Genomic DNA, 24,851 nt, shown 5'->3' with positions numbered 1-24,851 from the left:
GAAGAAGTTCGAAACCACCAGGACTTTTCCTAGAGCTGGCCGGCCATCTAAACTGAGCGATCAGGGGAGTAGGTCCTTAGTCAGGGAGGTGACCAAGAACCCGATGGTCACTCTGTCAGAGCTCCAGAGGTCCTCTGTGGAGAGAGGAGAACCTTCCAGAAAGACAACCATCTCTGCAGCAATCCACCAATCAGGCCTGTATGGTAGAGTGGCCAGATGGAAGCCACTCCTTAGTAAAAGGCACATGGCAGCCCACCTGGAGTTTGCCAAAAGACACCTGAAGGACTCTCAGACCATGAGAAAGAAAATTCTCTGGTTTGATGAGACAAAGATTGAACTCTTTGGTGTGAATGCCAGGCGTCACGTTTGGAGGAAACCAGGCACCGCTCATCACCAGGCCAACACCATCCCTACAGTGAAGTATTGTGGTGGCAGCATCATGCTGTGGGGATGTTTTACAGTGGCAGGGACTGGGAGAGTAGTCGGGATAAAGGGAAAGATGACTGCAGCAATATACAGAGACATCCTGGATGAAAACCTGCTCCAGAGCGCTCTTGACCTCAGACTGGGGCGACGGTTCATCTTTCAGCAGGACAATGACCCTAAGCACACAGCCAAGATATCAAAGGAGTGGCTTCAGGAAAACTCTGTGAATGTCCTTGAGTGGCCCAGGCAGAGCCCAGACTTGAATCCGATTGAACATCTCTGGAGAGATCTTAAAATGGCTGTGCACCGACGCTTCCCATCCAACCTGATGGAGCTTGAGAGGTGCTGCAAAGAGGAATGGGCGAAACTGGCCAAGGATAGGTGTGCCAAGCTTGTGGCATCATATTCAAAAAGACTTGAGGCTGTAATTGCTGCCAAAGGTGCATCAACAAAGTATTGAGCAAAGGCTGTGAATACTTCTGTACATGGGATTTCTCAGTTTTCTGATTTTTAATAAATTTGCAAAAACCTCAAGTAAACTTTTTTCACGTTGTCATTATGGGATGTTGTGTGTAGAATTCTGAGGAAAAAAATGAATTTAATCCATTTTGGAATAAGGCTGTAACATAACAAAAAAAAAAAAAAAATATATATATATACACACTGAGTATACTTTATACATAAAATATACATAATATATACATAAATACATAAAACCTTTATGGCACAATAACAATTCAATACATTTATGGTCACTACAGTATTTGGATTTAATAACCTTCATGTGGGAAAAGGCTGACTCGCATAAATAAGTAACAGCCGAATAATGCAGTCAAGGGGGGTAGCACATTTCCTCATGTTTGGGTACTTTTTGCTCTGTGAGTAAGTTCCAAAACTGTTCAAGAGCCCCAGACTTCAGCTGAATATCATCCTGTAGTGTCAAAATCTCATCCTCCACTGTAGAGGAGTTTTAGGTGAGACAGTGTTGCAATTTTTGATGCGGGTGAATCACCCTCAACATTTTCCCTAAATGGATAGCACTTAAATGTAGCGATTGGCTCAAGTAAAGCTGAGTCTTGAAACCGTCTGTCAAAGTCTGACATGCTATCAAGTTGCGCCTCCAGCTCTGACGTGAGGTTTTGGATGTTCCCCAAATCAAGGCGTTGCAGCTTTGAGGACAGCTGTTGCATTTTTCGTTGCTTCGGTGTGTCTGCGTTTGCTTTTGAATTCAGCCGAGTGAAAAATGACGGCTGTCCGATTAACTGCGATTTTAGTTCCCTCTCCTTTCTCAGATCGCTTTTTGGAAGGAAGTCAGTTTCGTAGTGTTTATGAACAGTTCGAAAGTGCCTTTCCACATTTTCCTTCTTTGGAATAGCAATGATAGATTGACAGATCAGACAAACGCACTTTGATTATGACATTGTGAGAAAAAAAATCCTCTTCCAATTCCACATCCAGCCCATACCCTCCCCAAACATTTTTTTTTTTTTTTTAAATCCCTTCTTTAGTCGGTATAAATTCGAAGGCTATCTAGATCACAGCCGGAGTTTTGCAGTAGCTCACGCGTTTGATTGTGTGTGCGGGATGACCAGTGTATTAGAAGAAAAGAGATCTCAGACTGGCCGCCCTGTATGTCAATCAAGTGGCAAATGCCATAGGGAGGATATATGATAGACTAACGTTTAAAAAAAATTTTTTTGAATGCAATGCGATCTATCTGCACTACCTTTGCGATCTACCGGTCGATCACGATCAACACATTGGGCACCCGTGGTCTATGGAATAATCTTACTGTAGAGGTGGGAGATTCAGACAGTCTTTCTGAAATCAAATCTAGGCTAAAGGGATTTGTTTAGTCAATTCCATAAATAAATATTTAAAATTCACAGTGAAATTTACACCTCTGAGTTTTCTCTCTTCTTTTAGATTGCTACCTTACTGTATTATTTTAATCATAGTATTTTCATTTGTGTAAATGTACTATAATAACAACCGTTAGTAAAAACTGCTTACACAAGTGGTAATGAAAAAAGAAATGAGAGGCAATAAGCAGAACTAAATGCTATAAACAATGATAAGATTATTAAATAAATAAATTTTAAAAAATACAATAAGAATAATAACATACTCACAAATTGGACCACAGCTTTATGAAGAAGGGCAAACATTTGTAAATGATGCAGAAAACTTTCATTCTGTTCATTAATTATTCAGTTCTGGCCTAAGAATTTTTTACCTTCCCTGTCACGGATATGTTATGACTTTTTCTTGGGTTTTAAGTCCCAGAAATCTGTAAAGCTGCTGTGCAACAATACTTGTTGTAAAATGTGTTATATAAATAAAATCTGATTGATTGATAGATACATGTTGGGGGTGTACTAACTTATAAAGCAGATTGAGCAGGGATGCAGACACCCAGCTTCACCTTCTCCAGCTTGCATTCATTTCAAAGTAAGTGACTGAACTCTTCGTACCAGGACCAGCCTGTACTTCGTCTGTTATTAAAGGAGTAAATCAGAGTAACAGAGGCCCCTCTGCAAGCTACTTGAGTCAGAAGTACGAAATGGACTCAAGCCAGAACAAAGACCTGTAAATCAATGAATAACAATTATGATAGACAAAATAATTTACCTACGGGAAGGCACTGATTTTTTAACTGGTAGTGACTTTAATCCAATCATGAGAGGTTCCAAATTCCTTCATAAACCAGTTGCACTCATTCCATCTAAGATTTCTATGGAAACTCTAAGTGAAATCTCTGGAGATTCTCTTGGATCACAACTGTTCTTTCACTCTACAAAATGACATTCTAAAATCTCTCTCTCTGTCTCTCTCCGACACCAGAAAGCTGATGAGCCAAACCCCTTAGGAGCCGAAAGCTGCCAGTCTCTCCTCATTGTGGACCAGAAAGCTGAGATCCAGTCTACCAAACCATGCACTGAGTCCAGTCTGGAGACTGAGCAGTAAGTATTAATTACATCAAGAAGGGAACTTCAGCATCTAAACTCCTGTGCTAACAGCAAAGGGCCTAACTGTGGAAAGCACTGAACACTACAGACAAAGGATCACGCAGCAAAGAGAAACAATACACTCCCAACACAAGAAGAATCCTTTACTTGAACCCAGAGCAGCAACAAATTCAAAAACTCCACACAACATCAGACATTATCTTTAAAGACTTGGTATTGTAAAACTATGTATCTGCCTTAAAACAAGTGTGCTTGAGTTAACTTGATATAAGTCTAGCAGACGGACACCTGCCTCCTACAACAGAGAAAGGTAAAGTAAATAAAGTAGGAGCCAAACCAAATTATTTGATTAATTACTGGAATTGCCAAAGGAAAAAACTGATATTTAATTAACTGTGTTAAATCTCACTTCATTTGCTACACTTTGTTATTCTAAATATTGAATAAAAAACAAACAAACAATGATTTTCTAACTTTAGCCTTTTTTTTTTGCCTTTTGGTAGTCTCTTCCCAATGGAACATAACTGCATCCATCTAGGTTATTTCTGTTCGATATACAGGGTATTCCCATGCTAACAAGTCTCTCTATTATAATTAAAAAATCCTGGGACGAGACAAGACTTTTTAGCCTGGGATGAGACGTGAATTTTTCAGAGAGATACTTTCACATCCCACGAGACGAGACTTTGTGCCAAGAGATTTAACCATGCCCATGGCCAGAAATAAAAGACAAAGAGAAGATGACAAAGTAGAATGTCGTAAAGAATTAAAAAATGTTGGCGTGATACACATGCAGAGCAGGTTAGAGATAATGAAAGTACTAAAATTCGAAAGTCTCAAAGAAAGGATAGTAAAGATCACATTAGCACAAACAAACGGAAAATATTACTCGGTGAAATAACGGAACAGCGAAAAGAGGTCGGTTATATTCTTTGGATTTAAACTTTAAGTTGGAGACTTGTAGATCGTCTAATTCATGTTGCCATCAGGGAAAAGTAGTGTTTCTTCCCAATGAAGAGGTGTATCCGCGAGAATTTAAAGGTTTGTTGTTTGGTGAAAGTGAAATCCACATATGCGAGTGGCAGAGACACAAAGTGGCTGGCGCGTAGCGTAGGCTGGGGGGGTTAACGAGCAGAGCCCCCTAGTATATTATATATTCTTCTTCAAATTAAATAGAGGATAAAAATACCATTTTGTCATATTCAAACGTAAGGGGCGTGCAGCAATTTTAATTTGCATTTATTAAATAAAAAAGCCCTCAAAGTGAACTTTTCCATTCCTACTTACAGGCTACTTCACAATGACTGCAGTGCGGTTTGGCTGTTCACTGTCACACTTCCCTTCAGAGTTACAGTTAGTGTGAAGATCTAAACTGCTAAGTATTTTTAAAATATTATGAACAGCTGATGGACAAGGAGAAAATGTGAAGTTAGGCAAGGTCAGTACAGAGGTCTTTTAACAGCAATGGCAAAAATGATAAGGGAAATTCTGATAAAAAAAATAAATTCTTAAAAGGACCAAAATATGATGAGGAAAAAAAAATTCAAAATGAAATTCAAAAATTATTTGAAAAACTTGAGAAATATGAAGCAAGGAATTTTAATTCAGTAAAGAGAGATGAGTAAAAAAGTGCAGTTTGTTTATACATACCACTTTTATGATGAAAATTGCCTCCAGTCACTACAATGCAATTATTTTTGACCGAAAACATCAGACGTAATTGGAAGCAAAAGGCATAACCAAAGTCATGTTTAGGGAAAGATGAGATAATTGCATTGTGCGGCAGAGATTTTCAGGCGGATATTTTGGTTTTCTTTATGACAAAACAATTGTTTGCAATTCACTGAAATATTCTGACAGAAAAACACATTTTTTTTTTTTAAACTAGCTATGTAAGCCTGTGCTATAAAAAGCCCAGGGTCCTAGAAACTATTGAAATCGTCAGAAAATAAACTGAAATGTAGAGATGTTAGGTTATTGAAAGGAACTACTCTGGGCATCTCTCTCCTAGAAGGATTCGTTTTGCTGACATACTCGCATCGCTTGTGCATTAGCGGCGGGAAGAAAAGTAAAAGGGATACCGGTTTGCTGATGTTAGCGGCTATAAATGACTTTCTGTTTCTTCTGAGGTTTCATACTGCTGACGTGCTGGCCTTGCTTGTGTTATTAGTGGCTAAGCGAGTTGTCTGTTTCCTCTGAGGTGGAGCCCTTACCCCGACTCCACCTCTCACTTCTGAGCCAGACAGACACACACTTGCACGCGTAGACGTTTATACATAAGATAATCCTGATTTCAATTACTAATCTGATAATTAGCCATTCATTTTCTAAAGTTCTTTCTTCCTGGATGATGTCATTGGATGACAGGGCCTATCCCAGCAGCAATGAACAAAAAGTCAATTCTAACACTTGAAAGTATGCCAGCTCATAAACAGCAATGAAAATATCATGCAGGTTTAATTTGTATACACAATATACTATTACAGCAATTAAAAGAATATAATTACCTTGGAATGCCTTTAGGAAACTTTAGTAAAAAAATTAACAAAACATACTTACATTTAATACTTGTAATTAGACTTCGAGGGGCTGAACAATCGACAGCAGCTGCAATGAGAGAGCAAAGCATAGTAATTGTGCATTTACAAATATATATTTGTTTACATAAATATGTTATAATGGTATTTCTAAGAATAAATTGTACTGAAAATATCCCAAAACCAAGAAAGTCCATGGAAGCACATGCCATTCATCTTTAACTTATATGTGTGTTTTATAAAATGTGAATTCACAGCATTTCTTCTTTTGTTTGTGTGTCCTCAACCAAATAAAAGAGGAGAAACTCTGCCATATTGCAGATGATGTTTAGTTGGCTATGCAGCTATGAGGCATCCTTTATCACAAAAAAACAAGTGATTGCAACAGAAATTGTTACATTATCCATCCATCCATCCATTTTCCAACCCGCTGAATCCGAACACAGGGTCACGGGGGTCTGCTGGAGCCAATCCCAGCCAACACAGGGCACAAGGCAGGGAACCAATCCTGGGCAGGGTGCCAACCCACCGCAGGACACACACAAACACACCCACACACCAAGCACACACTAGGGCCAATTTAGAATCGCCAATCCACCTAACCTGCATGTCTTCGGACTGTGGGAGGAAACCGGAGCGCCCGGAGGGAAACCACGCAGACACGGGGAGAACATGCAAACTCCACGCAGGGAGGACCCGGGAAGCGAAACCCGGGTCCCCAGGTCTCCCAACTGCGAGGGCAGCAGCACTACCCACTGCGCCACCGTGCCGCCCCTGTTACATTATAAAATGTATTATTTTATCCTACCTTTTGCAGATAAAACCTTTTTGTAATGTGAGAGCATATGGTCCTGAATTAGACACTTGCTGATTAGTTTGCTGGAAGATCCCGGGAAGAAAGCTGTAAGAATAAAAAAAAAGGAAATTAAAAAAAAATCTCATACTGAAAGAAATAAAAATGTATCTTTACAAAAAAAAATTAAATTGGACAGTGTTGATATCTTTTTACTCACATACTGTTTAAATACCTTCTCTGATGTTTAGAATATTATAGATACAGGCTGTTCTTCCTGCTGTGCAAGTCCCACACAAATGTTCTTCTGCTTTGCTCTCACCCCAGCTCGTCACATCTGTCCGGACCTACACTACCTCACTCCTTACTACATCCAGTCTGCAGTCTCTCAGTTTGTTCTTCCACAAAGCCTCCATTCTATCTCAACCTGCCTGCTTACTAGACCCCCTTACTTTTAGTTCTTGCTCCCAAACTATGCATGCAGATTTCCCTCTGCATCAGAACAGACTCCGGTATACCAGCATTCTGGTGCCTCTCCTAACCCTTCCTCTACACTTGATATCTGCTTTCTTCCAGTCAATTCCCTTATGATTAGTAAAATGTCTTTCACTCATGTCCTTCACTGAATGAACAGTTTATTTGTGTCCATGGAATATTCTGTTGTTGTCCAAACTGACGCCATCCACATTGCCCAACTTTCCATACTATACATCAGATTGTTGTTTCCTTGTGATCCTGAGATTTGTACTGAAACATACGCCATGTACAGTATTATGTGTTTTAGTAAGTTACCGTCAGTAAAACCTTTTGCCAAATAAAGAAAAATATTGCCAGTCATAGGAATTATACAAGCAGAATGGAAAGGATGTGTGAGGTATTCATTTTTTTTTTTTTTCACTTCAAGTAAATTCAAAACATTCAATTTGTACTTAAGTATTGGAAAGCACAGAAAAAGATCAGATTTCATTATTCCTAAATGGCAAATCATTGACTCACTTTTGTTGTTTGTCAAATCTCACTTAAAGAGTGGATGGAGCCTCTTGCTATTGGTGAAGAAAACATAGATACAATTGAGTATTGCAACATTGTTCTTTGCCTTATGTCTCTGAAACACCGTGGTGAGTATCAGAAAGCGCTCCACACATTCACAGCCTTCTCTAGAGGCTTTGTTTGCTCTTGACCTGTTTGGCTTAAAGTTCATCTCCGTGACTGCTCAAATGAAGCTCCACAGGATGTTTGTGTGGCTCCAATATTTTCTCACTCACTGCCGTGTCCTGTTTATATCCTGATGTGTGTAGAGTATATAACACACTGGAGCTGATATACCCAGTCTTAGAGTGGACAAGGCTGATATAGCTGAAATGAACTACGGCTATTAAATAAATAAATAAATAAATAAATAAATAAATAAATAAATAAGTGGTATTTACTGAGTCGACGCTTTCTCCAGTTAACTGATTGACACTTTTGCCTATAGAAACAAGACTTTAATTTTAATTTTAGTCATTTAAAAAAGAGTCAAATTCTCGCTTACTGGATATGGTCAAAACTTTTTAAAAATACAACACATTTTAGAATAAGCATTTATATCGGGGGGAAAAGGACATTCTCCTGTCTTTGTTGTTTTTAGAGATTTTCTTTTGCTGCTGGCTCTCCTCTTTTTCTCTCGGGTGGGGACTGGATTCTGTTTTGTTAAGTTTGACTTGATTGAATGTAATGTTATCTTCTTTATTGTATAAATTAAACTTGATCGTATGAAATGTTCTCTTCAAAAATTTTTTTTAAAAATGTAAAAAAAAATCAGTTGCAATGTATTGTGGAATTAAACTGCAATTCTTAATATAAAACATTAATATTTTTAAAACAAAACTCCAATATTATGGTATTGTGACTCAGGTATCATGATAACATCATATTGTGGGGTCCCTGTCAAATCTCACCTTGACTTCCTGACAATTCCTGTTACTTGAGTTGTCACACTTTCTTCCTTTACCTAATGACTTGAAGGTTGGCGTGGTTAGTGACTAAACTGAGTCTGTATAAACGAGGCGACGTGTGCAGGTGTAATGTGATAGACTGGCATCTATATGGTTGGTTCTTGCCTTCCTGCAAGAATTCATTCCAACTTCCTATGATTGTTTGAAGAACATAGTAGGTTCAGGAAATGGATACTAGAAAACTGTAAGCTGCGCACTGAAAAACAGAATACTATGTTATTACCTTCATCCACTGTCTAAACCCACTTCAGATCGATGAGGTGCATGTGTGTTACACTGGCCCAAGGCAAGACTCAGCTTTTCACAAGGCTCCTCGGCCCTCTAATTTCCACCCATATCCTAAAGATGTGATGGACTGCTGAATGTTAATTGTGCCTGTGTCTGTGAGTGTATCCTCTAATACAGGACGCCCTGTCCTGAGACAACTCCTGCTTTATACTTTACAGTGCTGGGGCCACCTCTGAGAACCTACAAAGGAATAACAAGGATTGAAAAATAAACCAACTTCTCATTTGAATCACCCTTCTTGTGTGATACAACATAGCACTCTTGTTTTGCAGGTAGTTAAAAGTCAAAAGAATTCCTTTATTTTTGTGTATAAGGTTTTCTGATGCTCTACTGCAGCACCATTAACAGGGGAGCAGTTTGCTGTCAACTCAGAGTCTGAGGTCTAAATAATGAACCATGCTTCCCAAACTATATCTATTTAATTTCGTTTCATTTTATTTAAAGAACAGAATAAAAAACTAACACATATAATAACACATTCCAGAGAAAATCCATCAAGATTAACTTATTTACTTCATTAAAGAGGAATGAAATTAGATTAATGTTTTCTGTGTTTTGTTTCTAGTAAATTAGCTGAATTAAATGGTGGGATTCAATAAACAGATTGTGCCATCTACACTTTTAAAAATAAAGGTGCCAAAGTGTTTCTTTAGAGTGATGCCATTGTCGGCTGGCAAAAGAACCATCTGCACGAAGGTTCAGGAAAAAATTCTTTAATCATTTAGATCTTTAACAGGTCCAAAAATAATCATGAATAGATAACAGACTTGTGAAACACCAATGGGTTCCAAATTATAAAAGGATTTTTGCTGCATACAGTAACACGGGCTAAGTGCAACTTTTTTCATCTGTTAGTATCCTTTGCCTACTATCCATTAAAGATTTCGGTTTCATGAACCTTTTCAAAGTCTAAAGAGACAACTTCATATACAAAGAACTCTTTCCATAATGAGATGGTTTGCTGTTAAGTAATGGCCTTATAAGAAACTGCACAACCCAGTGAAGTGCCATTAAAGAACCAGTGTGTGGCACCTTCATAGAAATTCCACCTAATCGTGAATTCCACAAAGGTCATCACACCAATATACTTTGTTTACAGCATCATCTACAGTCAAACCTTTATTTATTTCCAAAATAATCTATATTTTAAACAAAGCACAGCCTACATACTGTATACCTTAGATGCTCATAATCGAGCATCCGGCAGCAAATACACATATTTTAAAACATAAAACAAATGGCAGAGATACTCCATGCTGTGCGGGTTGGAATAAACTGTAGGTGAGGTCAATAAATAAAGTCCCCAAGGCAAAAGGTTTTGGCAGAAAACCAAACCTTCACTAACTAAACATTTGCATACTGATGCAAAGTTGGAAAAATGCCTCCTAGGGTTGCTTTCCTGATAAAACACAAGTACAGTCAATAAATAAACTTCCTCAGGGAAACATTTTCGGCAAAAAACTTAGCCCTTCCAACCAGAGCCTGTACGAATAGGGAATTTGGATGGATATGCATAACCAGACAAACACAAATTCAACTTTACAGTATATATCATATTCAAAAGAACAATTGCTTAAAAATAATAAGTCATGTCATTTTCTAACTCGCTTAATCTAGACCAAGGTTGCGATTGGAAGCTGGAGCCTATCCTGGCTAGCATTGGGCAAAACACAGGAACAAACCCTGGACAGGACACAAGTCTATTGCAAGGTGAACGCACACAAACACATACAGATACACGGCAATTTAGCGTCGCCAACTCACCTAACCTACATGTCTTCGAGAGGAAATTGGAGCACCTGGTGAAAACCCACACGAACATGGGGTGAACATGCAAAAAGCACACAGGGAGGACACACAAACCCTTGTCACCTTACCACGAGGCAACAGTGGTGCCCTATAAAAATAATATATTACTGTCGATTTTATTTTGTGTCAGAGTTGCTAGTTTAGCATAATAAAGTAAAAATCTAGGGAAAAATATTTTAAGCTAGTAGTTTAATTAGAGACTGGAATTGGAGGCTGATAAAGAAAATTCAGTTCCCAAACTGTAAATCCAATACTTCATTACGCTGATTTTTAAATCAAAACGTCGCTTTATAATTTATCTTTTAATATAAAAAATAACAACCATTTTCTAAATCCACATTAGTAATTCATTTCCTGCATCACAGCCCTACAGGTATTGTTCAACAAGCCATGAGCAAATAGCGAATTTATTAGCTTTTGAAACTGATCAGAATGACTATTAAAAACATGAGCAGTTGTGCATCTAATTATTACACTGCATTTCTTAATTTCAGAACGGTGTCTCTCAAAAAAGTTAGTAAATTACAAGATCGGCGAACCGAGGGATCACATGTACACATCATGCTGAAAATCTTGTTAAAGCGTACCTTTATTTCCGTTCATGCTTGCAGACACAAATCCCATACTCCCGTCCCTCCTCCACAACAATGATTTACAATTCACTGGTGTTAAAACATTCTAATTTTCTATCCTGGGGCAGTCGCTTGGGGCCATGGTGGTCAGACGGTACGTAGCTATCTTGTCGTCAAGTTGGTTGCTAAGCAGTTTGGTCACGTGACGCAAATGACGACGCGAGCCCGCTCGGAGCGCACGCGCATTCGCTTTCAAAGGCGGCCGAGTTAAAACTGGGCGGATCGATGCGTTAAATATGTTTGACGGAAGTCCCGCCCACATTCCAGCGCCTTATGGCCTGCAGGCATACTCTGTGCTATGCATGAAGTTATGCTATTGGGTGATTTACGGTATTTATTTTTAGTAGAAATGTCTGAGGTTCATTGGCAGTTGGAAAACAAAACTGATAAACACCAGAACAAAACTTTTACTTTTAATAAGACATTACAGCTACAAAAAAGATGTTGCAAGGGTAGTTTGGGTGTGAATTGTGCAGTAGCGTATCAAATGCAGTGCAATTCGTATTAACTGCCCTCAACACACCCAATCTCGACGCACAACCAGCGCACACAACGTGCAATTATTAAACACCCCTCCCGAAAATACTCCAAAAAAAAACCCAGAAAAGAACACACACATTAAAATAAAAACGGTTTTTTTGCCTCATTTGGCACCAAACAATAAGTGTTATAATGTTAGTTGCTCTTGCCTTAAAAAGACGCTGCAAGGCGTTGATCACTTAATAATAGGACTGTACATACGTATGTATATACAAATAAATAAGTAACTCATCCTCTCCTGTGGTAATGGGCAAGCTTAAAACTGCACAAGATTTGCCAAGTACTTCTTAGCATATTCCAGTTTTGAGGTGTGTGTGACGTAAATATCACCTTGTTTACTAATTTAAAGACAGGATTAGATTTAATACAAATACTGTTCCCCTGATAGGTGAATCAGTTTTACTTGATGTCTTTTTATTTGTATATGCTTAGCAACAATTCAGATTATGCATAAATTCTCTGAATCACCCCTATGGCTTGAAGATTGCGTAGTTCGGAGTCAAAATAAGAACAGCACCATGGCTAACCGGTGTAACAGACACAAATGGTTTTCTCAGTGCATTGGGTATAAGACAGGAACCAACCGTGGACGGAACGTAGGGGACACTCGTACAAAAAAAAGCAAGACTAAAACACACATACACAATTACATCTATCTACCTATTGTTCCAATAATGGTTACTAAATATACACTGGTTTAAATAACGACATCAAAAATTGTTCAGAGCTACGGTTTGGCACAATCGTCCTGTCGAGGGTTGGTTCTTGTCACGTATCCAAAGCTTTCGGTATGGATTCCAGCTCCTCGCTGTGGTATGATCTTGCTTGGACATACTCTTAAAGGTCACAGTCCCCCCAGTTTATTCGGTGCACTACTTGGAGCTGCTTATTTTACCTCTCGTTGTTTCAGCTGTGGCCATCGGATGTAATGAGTGCCCATCCCTGCCGGCTCTCTACGAACAATTAACTTTCCATCTCGAAGCGCTGACTCTGCACACTGCGCAGCCCTTCACAATCTGTTTACCAGCTGGTCCTGCGGAGGTCACTAGAACCGCAGTGGCACGGCAGGCTGGCGTCTCGTGTTACGCAGCACGGAAGTGTGAGGTTACTGGCACTTGCTTTCTTCCCACAAGAGTGAAAACAAAACAAATCGTCAACAGTCATCCGGGGTAAATACGTCTATCCACCCATCTGTCCGTGCATTCATCCATCTCGTTTCTAGTAAGTGTACAGTATCCGGATCCAGCTGCAGTGAGCTCAAAATCATGCACACACCCTCACTGACTCATACCGTAACAATTTAGTGTCATTCGTTTTTTCACGAGTTGTAATGTTTTACTCCGCACAGACTCGCAAGGTTTCTGTCATATCTCAAGAAGAGAGTACAATTTGCCCTTCTGTAAACTGTAAGATACCTGCATCCTGAAAAAATCCGATTTTCCAAGGGAGTTTGTATTGTTTTGTTTTCCGCTGATCTGACTTACCAAACCTACAGACATTTCGCAGAGACATAATCTTGCTCAATAACATCTTTCGTACATATAGTGATTCGAAACGTGACTTCAAATCCCATACTGCAGAATATATGAATAATAAAACAAACAAACGGGCATCTTCCTTTAGCAGCAGTTTCAGGACCTCTCAGGGCGCGCAAGCGCAGGAGTCTAAATTTATTCAGTGTATCTGACAATTATGAGGGCAAAAAAGTTACACAAATAAGAGGCGCTAGAAGGTTGTCTGTTCATAAAAACTATATGTCGCTTTTCATAAGTGGCGCTAGAAGGTTGTCTGTTTATGAAAACTATATGTCGTTTTTTCTCGGCTAAAGTTTAAAAACCTGCCAAATCTTATAATAAATTATAGGACCGCATAGCATTAATGCCTTATAGTGCTTATACCTTGATTGCCTAAGGAAGTTAATTACCGTATGTGTGGAGCGTTCGTGTTCACCCCTACTGGTACCACTGGGAGTCTAGTCACGGGTGTTCTGACATTTCAGCATACCTATCAGACCTATCAACCTGTGTAGATAGACAAGAGGTTGAAAACAGGCCATTAAACAGTCCCTTACAGGTTTTACACTTCAGTGCCGTGCATTGCAGCATCGGCAGCACGAATGGGGCACCATTTATTAAAACGCCCACACGTTCACATCAGAAAAATACTGCGGGTCGTTCGGCTGTGGTACAAAACCCGAGAATGCACAACAGTTCTCCACGCACGGGGAGCATCCGCTGATAGCGCGTTGCCGCACCCACCACACGACAAACCACCTGGATCGGGACCCGAGTGCAGCGGATGACACCTCTGCACCACACTGGACTTTTTACGGTGGCTGGAGTGCCATTCCTGCTATCAACACCCAAGTTTTCCCTACAAGTTGGACAACCTGCTTGCAGGGCTAGATGCAGATTAACGTCATCCCCAGGACGAACAAGGAACACTTACAACTCCACATTAAATTGTTCGCTTGACAATCAAATTCAGTAATTGATAATTCAGCGCGGTGGCGCAGTGGGTAGTGCTGCTGCCTCGCAGTTGGGTCCTCCCTGCGTGGAGTTTACATGATCTCCCCGTGTTTGCGTGGGTTCCCTCTAGGGCGCTCCGGTTTCTTCCCACAGTCCAAAGACATGCAGGTTAGGTGGATTGGCGATTCTAAATTGGCCCTAATGTGTGCTTGGTGTGTTTGTGTGTGTCTTGCGGTGGGTTGGCACCCTGCCCAGGATTGGTTCCCTGCCTTGTACCCTGTGTTGGCTGGGATTGGCTCCAGCAGACCCCCGTGACCCTGTGTTCGGATTCAGCGGGTTGGAAAATGGATGGATGGATAATTCAGCGTTGTCCAGCTCTGAAGTCTGGCTACATTGCGACCCAGCTCTCCGCTACGTTGTACAGGATAAAGCGGGTGGTGAATGCTATTTTAGCGCATGTACATACTGTCCATATTTTAAACTGTATATAATAATCAAAAAGGCAGCATGACAACGATGCACTCTCCAGGGTTGGCTCTTTACTTTTGTGTTTGGTGGTCCTTAAATGGAATCAGACTCCCCGTGGCTCTCATACTGATTAAATTCAGGTTCATTAAATTCACCGATAGAGGGCAGCACAGCAGTTTAATAGTCAACGCTGCGACTTCACTGTTGGTATCGGGGTGTCTGCATCGGATGTCGACAGGTACTGCGTCTTCTTTCCAGGTGTTCAGGTGTTTGACGACTCTGTCCCCTAGCGAGGGCTGATGTATGGATGTACAGTATGTGTAAGTGTGCCCTTTGATGGTCTGTGTCCAGTCTAATGCTGGTTTGAGTCTTACACTCAGAACGCAACACTAAATTGGATTAATCGGGTTCGAGAATGGATGGATAGGCGGACGATCGATGGATGGATACATTTTCTGTATTTTAGTGGGTGAGACAATGGATAGTTTGTCTTTCTTGCGCAAATAAGTAAACGGATAGATAGGTCAGAAATACTCTCTGCAAATTCTCTCTTCTTGGTTCATCTCCATATTAACCAGGGTTTTCTGCATATTCTGTTACCATCAGTGCGGCATTTCTGGTATACTATTTCAAATATTTTCATTGTGCGGAATTTCCGCCGAACGATCAATGTGGCGTGTGCGACAGAGCTTTCTTCGAGATGACGTATAGCGGTGAGTGGATGGGTACTTTTATCAACCATTAAGAAAAACGAAAGTAATAAGTATCTTGGACTACCTTACACTTAAGATGTTGTTAGCCACAAAGAAGTAAGCGTGCACGTCTAAAACCAAATTGCTGTTGGAAAATGCATGTTCGTGTCTTTAGCACATGCACATAATGTTTTGTTTTATTTGGTTATTGATCTTTTGCGAAGATCGATTTAATTACACTAACCAATATAATTTATTGTCGGAAATGACGCTGCAAGGTCACCTTATTTTAACGAGGGAAGGAGCAAACGAGTCTCGCCCGCGCTACGTAGCAACTCTCCGTGGTGCTGAAACGGGTTAACCGCAGATGATCCGAGTTTTCTTCATTCCAGCATCCAAATGCTAAAACAACGAAGAGAGGATCATTACCTGTTGAGAGCAAATAATGGATCAGTATTATCACGACAAATTCTGAAAAATACGGCAATCTATTGACATTATAACGTGCTGTTAGTTTAAAACATTGAGCACAAGACTACTGGAGCAGAAAATGTTTTTTTAAAGCGTTTACCACAACGCTCCTTAAAAGCTCGTGTTGATCCTGACCGTTGCTTAATACTTCTGTTTATTACCGGGGCAGCAAAGCAGTTTAACAAAGAAAAGTCTGCCCAACATTAGAATGATTTCTGGTGTTATCGATGGCTGTTTCGAATGTGAAACATACTGTATGGTCCGTCAATATAGATTAGAAGACGTCAGATTCTTGCGACCTGTCAAGAAAAACTGCCAACAAAAGTTAATTTTTCTTGAATTTATAACTTTTACAGCATCCTACGTTTTTCACAAATATAAATAAACTAATGAACTTAACAATATTGTGCAAATTCATGTCTTGATTAGCACATGCCTCCTTAGTCGGGAATAAATATTTAATTTAAGCAGCACATCCCATTATTTTTTTTTCTTCCAGACCGGCAGTATCAATAATTAATGATTGTCTTTGCTGCATACATGGAGGTGGGAATGTAGGTTAGCCTTACTTGGTCGGGGGCGCAGAACAATGGTGGGTTAGCGGGGTGCAAATATGTAATAATTAACGGAGAAAAGTGTATTATCTCATTATACACATCAAAAGGTAGATCATTGTCTTCAGAAATTAAAATATATTAGTTTCTCACATTGTAAGAACTAAACCCGACAGAAGAAGTTATTTATTATATTCATTGTTGCTACTAAATACTCATAACAAAGCACACAGAAAAATTGTGACAAAAAATCAGTGAATATGAATGTTCAATCTATGTGTTTTATGGTGGTCTTCACGACAGTTTAAGATAACATAAACAATCCCATTTTTAATAATTTCATGCTCCTTGGCTTTATTCAGGGTGGGGAAGGATACGTCTTTCAGAAACAATTTTTCTTTACAAATCTTAGCACATGCAGTATACATTAACTGTGGATTTTTTTACTGAATTTTTGGAAGTGCTCTGTTAAAAATAATAGTTCAGTAATTGCATTTTATTATTCTTTAATGGATTTTGTGATTCCTTATAGAACCATTGCTTGACAAAGCACAGTTCCATTCTGGGAAGGGTTCTCTGCATATGATATTGGTTCTTTCTACTTTGTAAAACTTCCTAATTTGTTAAAAAAAAAAAAAATGAAATCTTGAACATATGGTAGGAAACCTAGCAGGACACTGACAGACTAGGGACTTAGCTTGTGTTATTAAATGCAGGAAGAGACCTCTTAAATTCATCACTTATTGGTATTTCACAAATCTATTCACGGTTACTTCCTCTATGGACCCTGTTACAGATCTAAATAAATGAAAGTTCTTTCTGGAACCTTCATGTGAATGGGTCTTTTTGGAAGCAAAAATGGTTCCCCTATGGCATTGTTCTGAAGAACTGCACAGGCCCCTTTATTTTTAAGAATGTGGCAGAATTATTGCTTGCATAGTTCTGTTAAAGGCCAGAAGTCCACGTGACTGACATCATCAAGTCCTTCCATGAGAACCCTGAATACAATGAGGACTGATTGAGGTCATTATGTTAGGTAGAATGCCTAGAGGGGGCTGAGCAGTCTCATGGCCTGGAACCCCTTCAGATTTTATTTTTTGTAACGAGAACTCTATGTTAAGGTCTTATTTATTCTAAATGTTAGAATGAAGTATTTAGTACCTTTGTTGTATGTATGGTGTACAGGAGGTATGTTATACTGTTCAGTTAAAGCACATTTTTTGGTTCAGTTGTCTTGTCTAGATGAACAGAAGTGCAGTGTATGCTGAGGAATCTGGAACACAGATCTTTTTGCTCACTTACCTTTGAATCTCATAGAAAATTACACCTGCGCTTACATGTCAACAACACCTTTAACATTTTCTGTTCTGTGAGCAACTGAAAAAAATGTCAGCGTGCCCTGTTAACAGAGATGGAAGCAGTACTTTGGGTGTTCTATTTGTTTGCCAAATTTTTCCCGATGCTGTTTCTTTTCATTTTAAAAAAGAAGAAACTTTTCAGAGGAGCCCTTTCCCCCTTCTCCCCACTCTCTGATTTTGTAAAGGACCACATCTGGTAAAGCCTTATAAGAACTTTATGCCAGTCAGCATAAAGGATAACATGCTACATACAGTATCTTTACAGTTTAGAGTTTTGGGTCACAGAGACCTGAAGCCTTCCCTTTAGCCCGTGACATGGGTGCCAGTTCATCTCATGGTATGCTTGCACACACATCACATATGCATTAATACACCAGTTTTGTATTACAAGTCCATTTAACAGACATGGTTTTGTGTTGTGAGAGGAAAGTGATGTGTACATACATCCATTACTCAGTTCACCTTTTCTAGTTTTATGGTTATTTGATGTTCATACTCACACATACAGGTCTAGACACCCAAGAAAACACAGATAAATACGGGGAGAAAATGCAAACTTCACAGAGATGAGAGAGTTTAGGTAAGGATGTAAACCCAGGGGTCTGAAAGTGAGGGGTACCATTACAGAGGCATACATTGAAAACACGTTTTCATCATTTCATGTGATTTTTATATATTTTTGTGTGCTGAGTTCAAAAAGGAAAATTATTTTTCTCCATCAAGGAATTTTTTTTTCACAAAATACATTTTACCTGTCAATTATAGTTATTTTATTATTTTCAGATTGAAATTAAATATTGGTATTTTAATGATAAATTGTTTCATATTTTCTAATATTAAAATCTATGTTTACAGGGTCTCATCAATAACATTTTAGAATAAGCTTTTAAAGCACCGAGGAAGCAGATTCTCTGCTCATTTCCTTTTCTTCTCCATTTATCTTTATTCACCCATTAATTCATCTATTTACTTATTTTTACTAGCTTTAACTTTTATTCTGCTGGCCATGCTCTTTTTCTCAGGGGTGGGGGTTGATTTGTTTTCAATCATATTTTTGCAAAAATTGATGTATTTGAATGGAATGTTGTGTGATTACAATAAAAACAATAAAATTATAAAAAAAAAATCTATGTTTAAAGAAGAACTGTTGTTTTATTCAATAATACATTTGGAATATACTGTAGCTGGAACTGGACACAGTGATGAGTCATAGCAGCAGGCAGCAGCAGGTGACGCTGTCAGAAGTCTCAGCAGAGCCAAGAATTGACATTGAGTTCAGGAGGAATGGCCAGCTAAAAAAAAACTATTTAGGGCTTGGTACAAAAACATCATCACAGCCAGCTTGGAGGGTCCAGGTGAAGTGCTGCTGATACCGCTAAATATTAAACTTGTTTTAGATAGATAGATAGATAGATAGATAGATAGATAGATAGATAGATAGATAGATAGATAGATAGATAGATAGATAGATAGATAGATAGATAGATAGATAGATAGATACTTTATTAATCCCAATGGGAAATTCACATTCTTCAGCAGCAGCATACTGATACAATAAATAATATTAAATTAAAGAATGCTAATAATGCAGGTGAAAAAACCAACAATAACTATGTATAATGTTAAAAATTAACGTTTACCCCCCCCGGGTGGAATTAAAGAGTTGCATAGTTTGGGGGAGGAACGATCTCCTCAATCTGTCAGTGGAGCAGGACAGTGACAGCAGTCTGTCACTGAAGCTGCTCTTCTGTCTGGAGATGATACTATTAAGTGGATGCAGTGGATTCTCCATAATTGATAGGAGCCTGCTGAGCGCCCTTCGCTCTGCCACAGATGTTAAACTGTCCAGCTCCATGCCAACAATAGAGCCTGCCTTCCTCACCAGTTTGTCCAGGCGTGAGGCGTCTTTCCTCTTAATGCTGCCTCCCCAGCACACCACTGCGTAGAAGAGGGCGCTCGCCACAACTGTCTGATAGAACATCTGCAGCATCTTATTGCAGATGTTGAAGGAAGCCAGCCTTCTAAGGAAGTATAACCGGCTCTGTCCTTTCTTGCACAGCGCATCAGTATTGGCAGTCCAGTCTAATTTATCATCCAGCTGCACTCCCAGATATTTATAGGTCTGCAATTTTACTGAAGCAATTTGTCAAAGCACTTTCAAAAGATAGATCCATCCATCCATCCATTTTCCAACCCGCTGAATCCGAACACAGGGTCACGGGGGTCTGCTGGAGCCAATCCCAGCCAACACAGGGCACAAGGCAGGAACCAATCCTGGGCAGGGTGCCAACCCACCGCAGGACACACACAAACACACCCACACACCAAGCACACACTAGGGCCAATTTAGAATCGCCAATCCACCTAACCTGCATGTCTTTGGACTGTGGGAGGAAACCGGTGCGCCCGGAGGAAACCCACACAGACACAGGGAGAACATGCAAACTCCACGCAGGGAGGACCCGGGAAGCGAACCCTGGTCCCCAGGTCTCCCAACTGCGAGGCAGCAGCGCTACCCACTGCGCCACCGTGCCGCCCAAGATAGATCCTGTTCTATGCAATTGTACCAAAAGATTCCAGGCCTGTGTGAGTTTAAATTGAAAGAGGGTGTTTTTTTCTGGACTTGATATCAGAGAAATGCTATCTGATACAGAATTTTGTGGTGCAATGAGCAACATGGGTAACAAGAAGCATGGGTAACATTTAAAGAAGTAATTTGTAACTTTCAAGGTAACAACAAAGATGCAAATTATTACGAAATAGTGAAAAAGTAACTAGCTATTTTTAAAGAATGGGGTTGTAACATTTAGTCTTAATGTTCGCATTTTCGATTCACATTTGGAATTTATCCCTGAAAATCTTGGAACAGTTAACAAAGAACAGGGTGGAAGATTCCATCAAGATATCAATAACTTCAAAAGAAAATACCAGGGATGTTGGGGTGTCAATATGACGGAATACTGCTGGATAATTCATAGAGATGGAAAAAAAAAAAAAAAAAAAAAAGTGGTCAAATGGCAGGCCACCTAATAAAGTTTTGAATCAAAAAACTAAGAAGTGATATAATCTAGAGACGTTATATATAAGTCAATGAATATTTATTGTTGTTTTTTTTACCTTGTCACACATGTGCGCATGGGAGGCAGCTAAAGGGCTTGAGTGACTGACTCTTTTTCTCGCTTTCCTGCAGACCATTCACGGGAAGTTCCACCTGGCCCTTTTGACGTCACTTCTGGCTCTGGACCTATAGAGGAAGGCCTTGCCGGCTCCAGCCCCCTTGATGTCACATCCGGGCTCGAGCCTATGGCTGAAGACCTTTCCGATCCCGGCCCCTTTGACATCACTTCCTGCCATGACCTTTAGAAGCCTCCACCTTTTCCTTATTCCCTCAGTTCTGTTTTGGACTCCAGTTTGTGCACATCAGTGCTGTCATTTACTTGCAATATGCAGCCAGGAAACCAAATATATGGGTGGCTGCCCCAAACCTTGCTATGGCTCTTTGTGGAGTTTGTGACAACCTACATGTTTAAAAATATTAGACTGAATAAATATTTTCATTGTTAAATTGTAGCACAATAATGTATACATTAAAATGTTATAATTTGCTAAATTTTAATTACATTTCTTTTTAATTTTGGAGTTAAATGTGACAAAATAGAAACATTACATTTTTTAATTGTGTTCACAATTAAATTTTTTTATGAGTTTAGTTTTGCAGACATGTGAATTATTAATTACTGAGCCTCAGTGCCATGAGAAGGTAAGCCACCATCCGTAAGTATTTTCCCCTTTGATATTTGCATACTTTGAAAATGTTTGTATGTGGTGACATTTCAGATTGTTTCATGAAACATATTAAGTAGGGGGAATGGATTATCATTAAATACAAAAATATCTTTTGCTAATAACAGACTAAGATCTAATAAAAATGTGCTATTTTGTGTAAAGTAAACATATTTAAACCTAAGTTTTTGGTTACCGCCACACACCCATGCTGACAAGAAAAGAGTGGTGTTAAAAGGACCAAAACAAAGCAGAATTACATCAGAGTTGACTGGGTAAAATGTTCAGATTGATTGTACAAATTAGTAATGCAGGAAGAAAAGTCTAAATAGTTCAGAAGTGGTTATATTGAAGTTACAGAAAATGACAGTGATCATACACTGAAGTCTTAGTCATTGATGGTACTGTGAAAGCCATTTATGGAGAATGGAACTTGTTCATATTTCTGATGCCAAAAGGTTATTTTGTTATTGATGGACTACTGTGTCAGAGGCCTCTGACAATAATACAATAAATGTTCTTGCTTTTTGTACAGTAAAAATTTCTTTACAGTAGAATTGTTTTAGAAAAAAATGAAGAAGATGCAGTGGTTCCATCTATTGTACTTAGAAACTTCTGAGAGGTGCCCATCTGGGAAGAGAGTGCTGGGCAAAACCTTCAAGACAGAGTAAGAGCTTCTCTGGTGATAGCAGGAAAGGTCCTGCATATGCCAGTGTGGAAATGTGGGATGTTATGGACACCCTGAAAAGAACTGTGCACAGAGAAATTAGAATTACAAAAAGACACAATGATTAAATAAAGTTGATAGGAGAAGACAGAGATATTAGTCTGGTAATGAAAAAAAAAATGGGAGTGTGCTCCCCTCGACTTTTTGGTATGCCTAAGACAGAGGAAACGGTCATCAGAACCACTCCCAATTGTGCAATATTCTCAAATATCATATCTCTTTGTTTCTCATCATAACTAATTGATAATATTGATACACAATCATTTATCTCTATTTATAGTCAAACCTTATATTAAGTGCAGTAACGGTGCACTGCACGATAACATGCAGTGAATACACTTGACTTGAGCATTCCTAGTTTTCATCCTCTTTCTCTGTACGTTTAGCATTCATTTGCTCAGAGGTTGATGCGCTTGCTGCTTCCTGAGCAGCTCTTCTTTTCCCCACCCTAGCGGCCCACTTCTTCTCTTCTTCCGTCGGTATCTTTTCGCGTTAAAACTGATTAAGTCAGTGTTTGTGTTGCAATTACTTAGTACATTTTCTGTCATTTTTCATTTAAGCTGTCACTTAAGTCTTCAATCTGCCCCAAGAATGATTTATGATATGAAGAGGTAGGGGAAGTGACGGCGAAGGTGGTAGGGATAAGAACGGCGCCCGTACGCATGCGCTGCACGGCTGCCCTGCTGGCTGCTGCCAAGAGTTGATTCTACAATAAAATAAAAATAAAAGGAGGAATATCCTTGGAGGTCAATCATCACCCAGAAAGCGGATAGTAGACGTCACGTAGTATCTGTGTACTGTAGAAGAAGAATGTTCTCCTCAGCACCATGTATTTTGTGTGTTTAGTAAATTAGAATCTTTATAATAACTATTTTGTAACTTGCCAGTGAGAGACGCTTTGGCTTATGAACTAACAAAAATATATTATTCCAGGGTTCAGGAGAAATAGTGTCCACATGAATAAAATGTAAGCTGTTTCTTGTTTTTCCCTTTCTCAGAGTGAATGTTTCAGGGACAAGGTCACAAGGCTGCAGAACTGCACATGTAGTTTATGCAAAGGCGTCTCTCCTGTGCTTAGCTTCCAAAACACAGATAATGCTTAGCTCAACAGACATATTGTTTAACTTTACTGTTTTGATAAGGATGTTCTTTCTGTCTTATTAATCATGAGATGCTGAAGTATAAAAAACCCCTCCTGGCTTTTGATCAGGGTTCAATTGAGCTTTGCGGCAATAAGTTATACTCTTTTGAATCTCTACTTACTGCGACTCCGAATGAATAAATAAAGTGAATTGAGAAAATATTATCTGTCTGCTTTCCAGTGTGCCTTTTTCGTCCACAGTTTTTGGCGCCCGAACGTGGGGCAGGAGACGGGCAGATGACTCCCTGGGCGGGTTCGTCCAAGTGGACCGATTTCCGCGGATCGAGGACCAGCTCCGGTAAAAGTTAGGACTGGCCAACCTTGGGCGTTTTCCTGCGTGGGGAGTCGCTGACCTCCTCCTGACCGAAACGAAAAGCAACTGGATGGGATTTTTCCAGGCAGGCAGAAGGAGTTGCGGTGAGTAGATTCGGGGGATTCCCGTTGGTTTGACTGGTGTGCTGGAAGAAATAGAAGTATACGGGGAAAAGAAAAAAGAAAATAATAATAAAAGAGAATAAAAAATAAAAGCATGCTGAAAGAATAGAGAATCATACCGTATCGACCTAGAAGGGTTTTAGGGATTCATAGAGAGTGACGGCACAGTGTGAATGCTAGTAAGTCATCCCTTAAGAATTCAAGTAGAAAGGACCGAGTGGCACGTTCCTATATGAAGAGGAATAGGGGTGAAAGGGGCAGTTAGAGTACGTGTGAAATTTGGAAGAGGGGAGGTTGATTTCCACTTGTCGACTGGTTGATTTCCGGGGACGACAAGTGGGACGAGAAATAATCGGGGATTGAGTTGCTCTCTGTTGAAGGCCTGCCGCTTACTATGGGAAATTATAATGGCACGCCAGTCAAACAGGTCCCCCAGGGTCCTCAAAACTTAATGTTAGAAGGATTATTTTCTGAGAATCACCAGGCTCCTAGTACACCGTCGGGATTGAAAGGCGGGTCCCCTAAACAGTTAATAGAGAAGCAGACTGGGTTGGATTTAAAAAGGCATGTAAGAAGTGGAATAAGCAGAGGCGTAACAACCTGCTGGCTGCTGAAGTCAAAACACAAAAAAGACAAGCAAGAATTATTGCTAGCATTGCAGAAAATGAAGATAGAGACAGCGCCCAAGCCTGAAAGTAAAAGAAAGCAGACCGAAAAGAAAGACCCCCTATACCCCGTAATCTGTCCACCCCCTCCTTACCAA

The 24,851-nt window shown here is 39.6% G+C and overlaps 1 protein-coding gene across 1 annotated transcript in view; it reads right to left on the bottom strand.

The window, feature by feature from the left end:
- The window catches only part of spata7 (spermatogenesis associated 7), a 40,339-nt gene extending 28,383 nt beyond the window's left edge, over positions 1 to 11,956 (bottom strand). Inside the window, exons 1-3 of the mRNA XM_028821389.2 lie at positions 11,407 to 11,956; positions 6,741 to 6,833; positions 5,955 to 6,002 (exon numbers count right to left, since the gene is read on the bottom strand). Of these exons, the coding sequence (XP_028677222.2) occupies positions 5,955 to 6,002; positions 6,741 to 6,833; positions 11,407 to 11,443 (178 nt within the window). The 5' untranslated portion in view covers positions 11,444 to 11,956. The remainder of the gene's footprint in view (positions 1 to 5,954; positions 6,003 to 6,740; positions 6,834 to 11,406) is intronic.
- Between the last annotated feature and the right edge of the window lie 12,895 nt (positions 11,957 to 24,851).

The sequence above is a fragment of the Erpetoichthys calabaricus genome, chromosome 16 (assembly GCF_900747795.2).
Source record: "Erpetoichthys calabaricus chromosome 16, fErpCal1.3, whole genome shotgun sequence".
NCBI lineage: Eukaryota > Metazoa > Chordata > Cladistia > Polypteriformes > Polypteridae > Erpetoichthys > Erpetoichthys calabaricus.
This window is presented reverse-complemented; position numbering and strand designations above follow the sequence as displayed.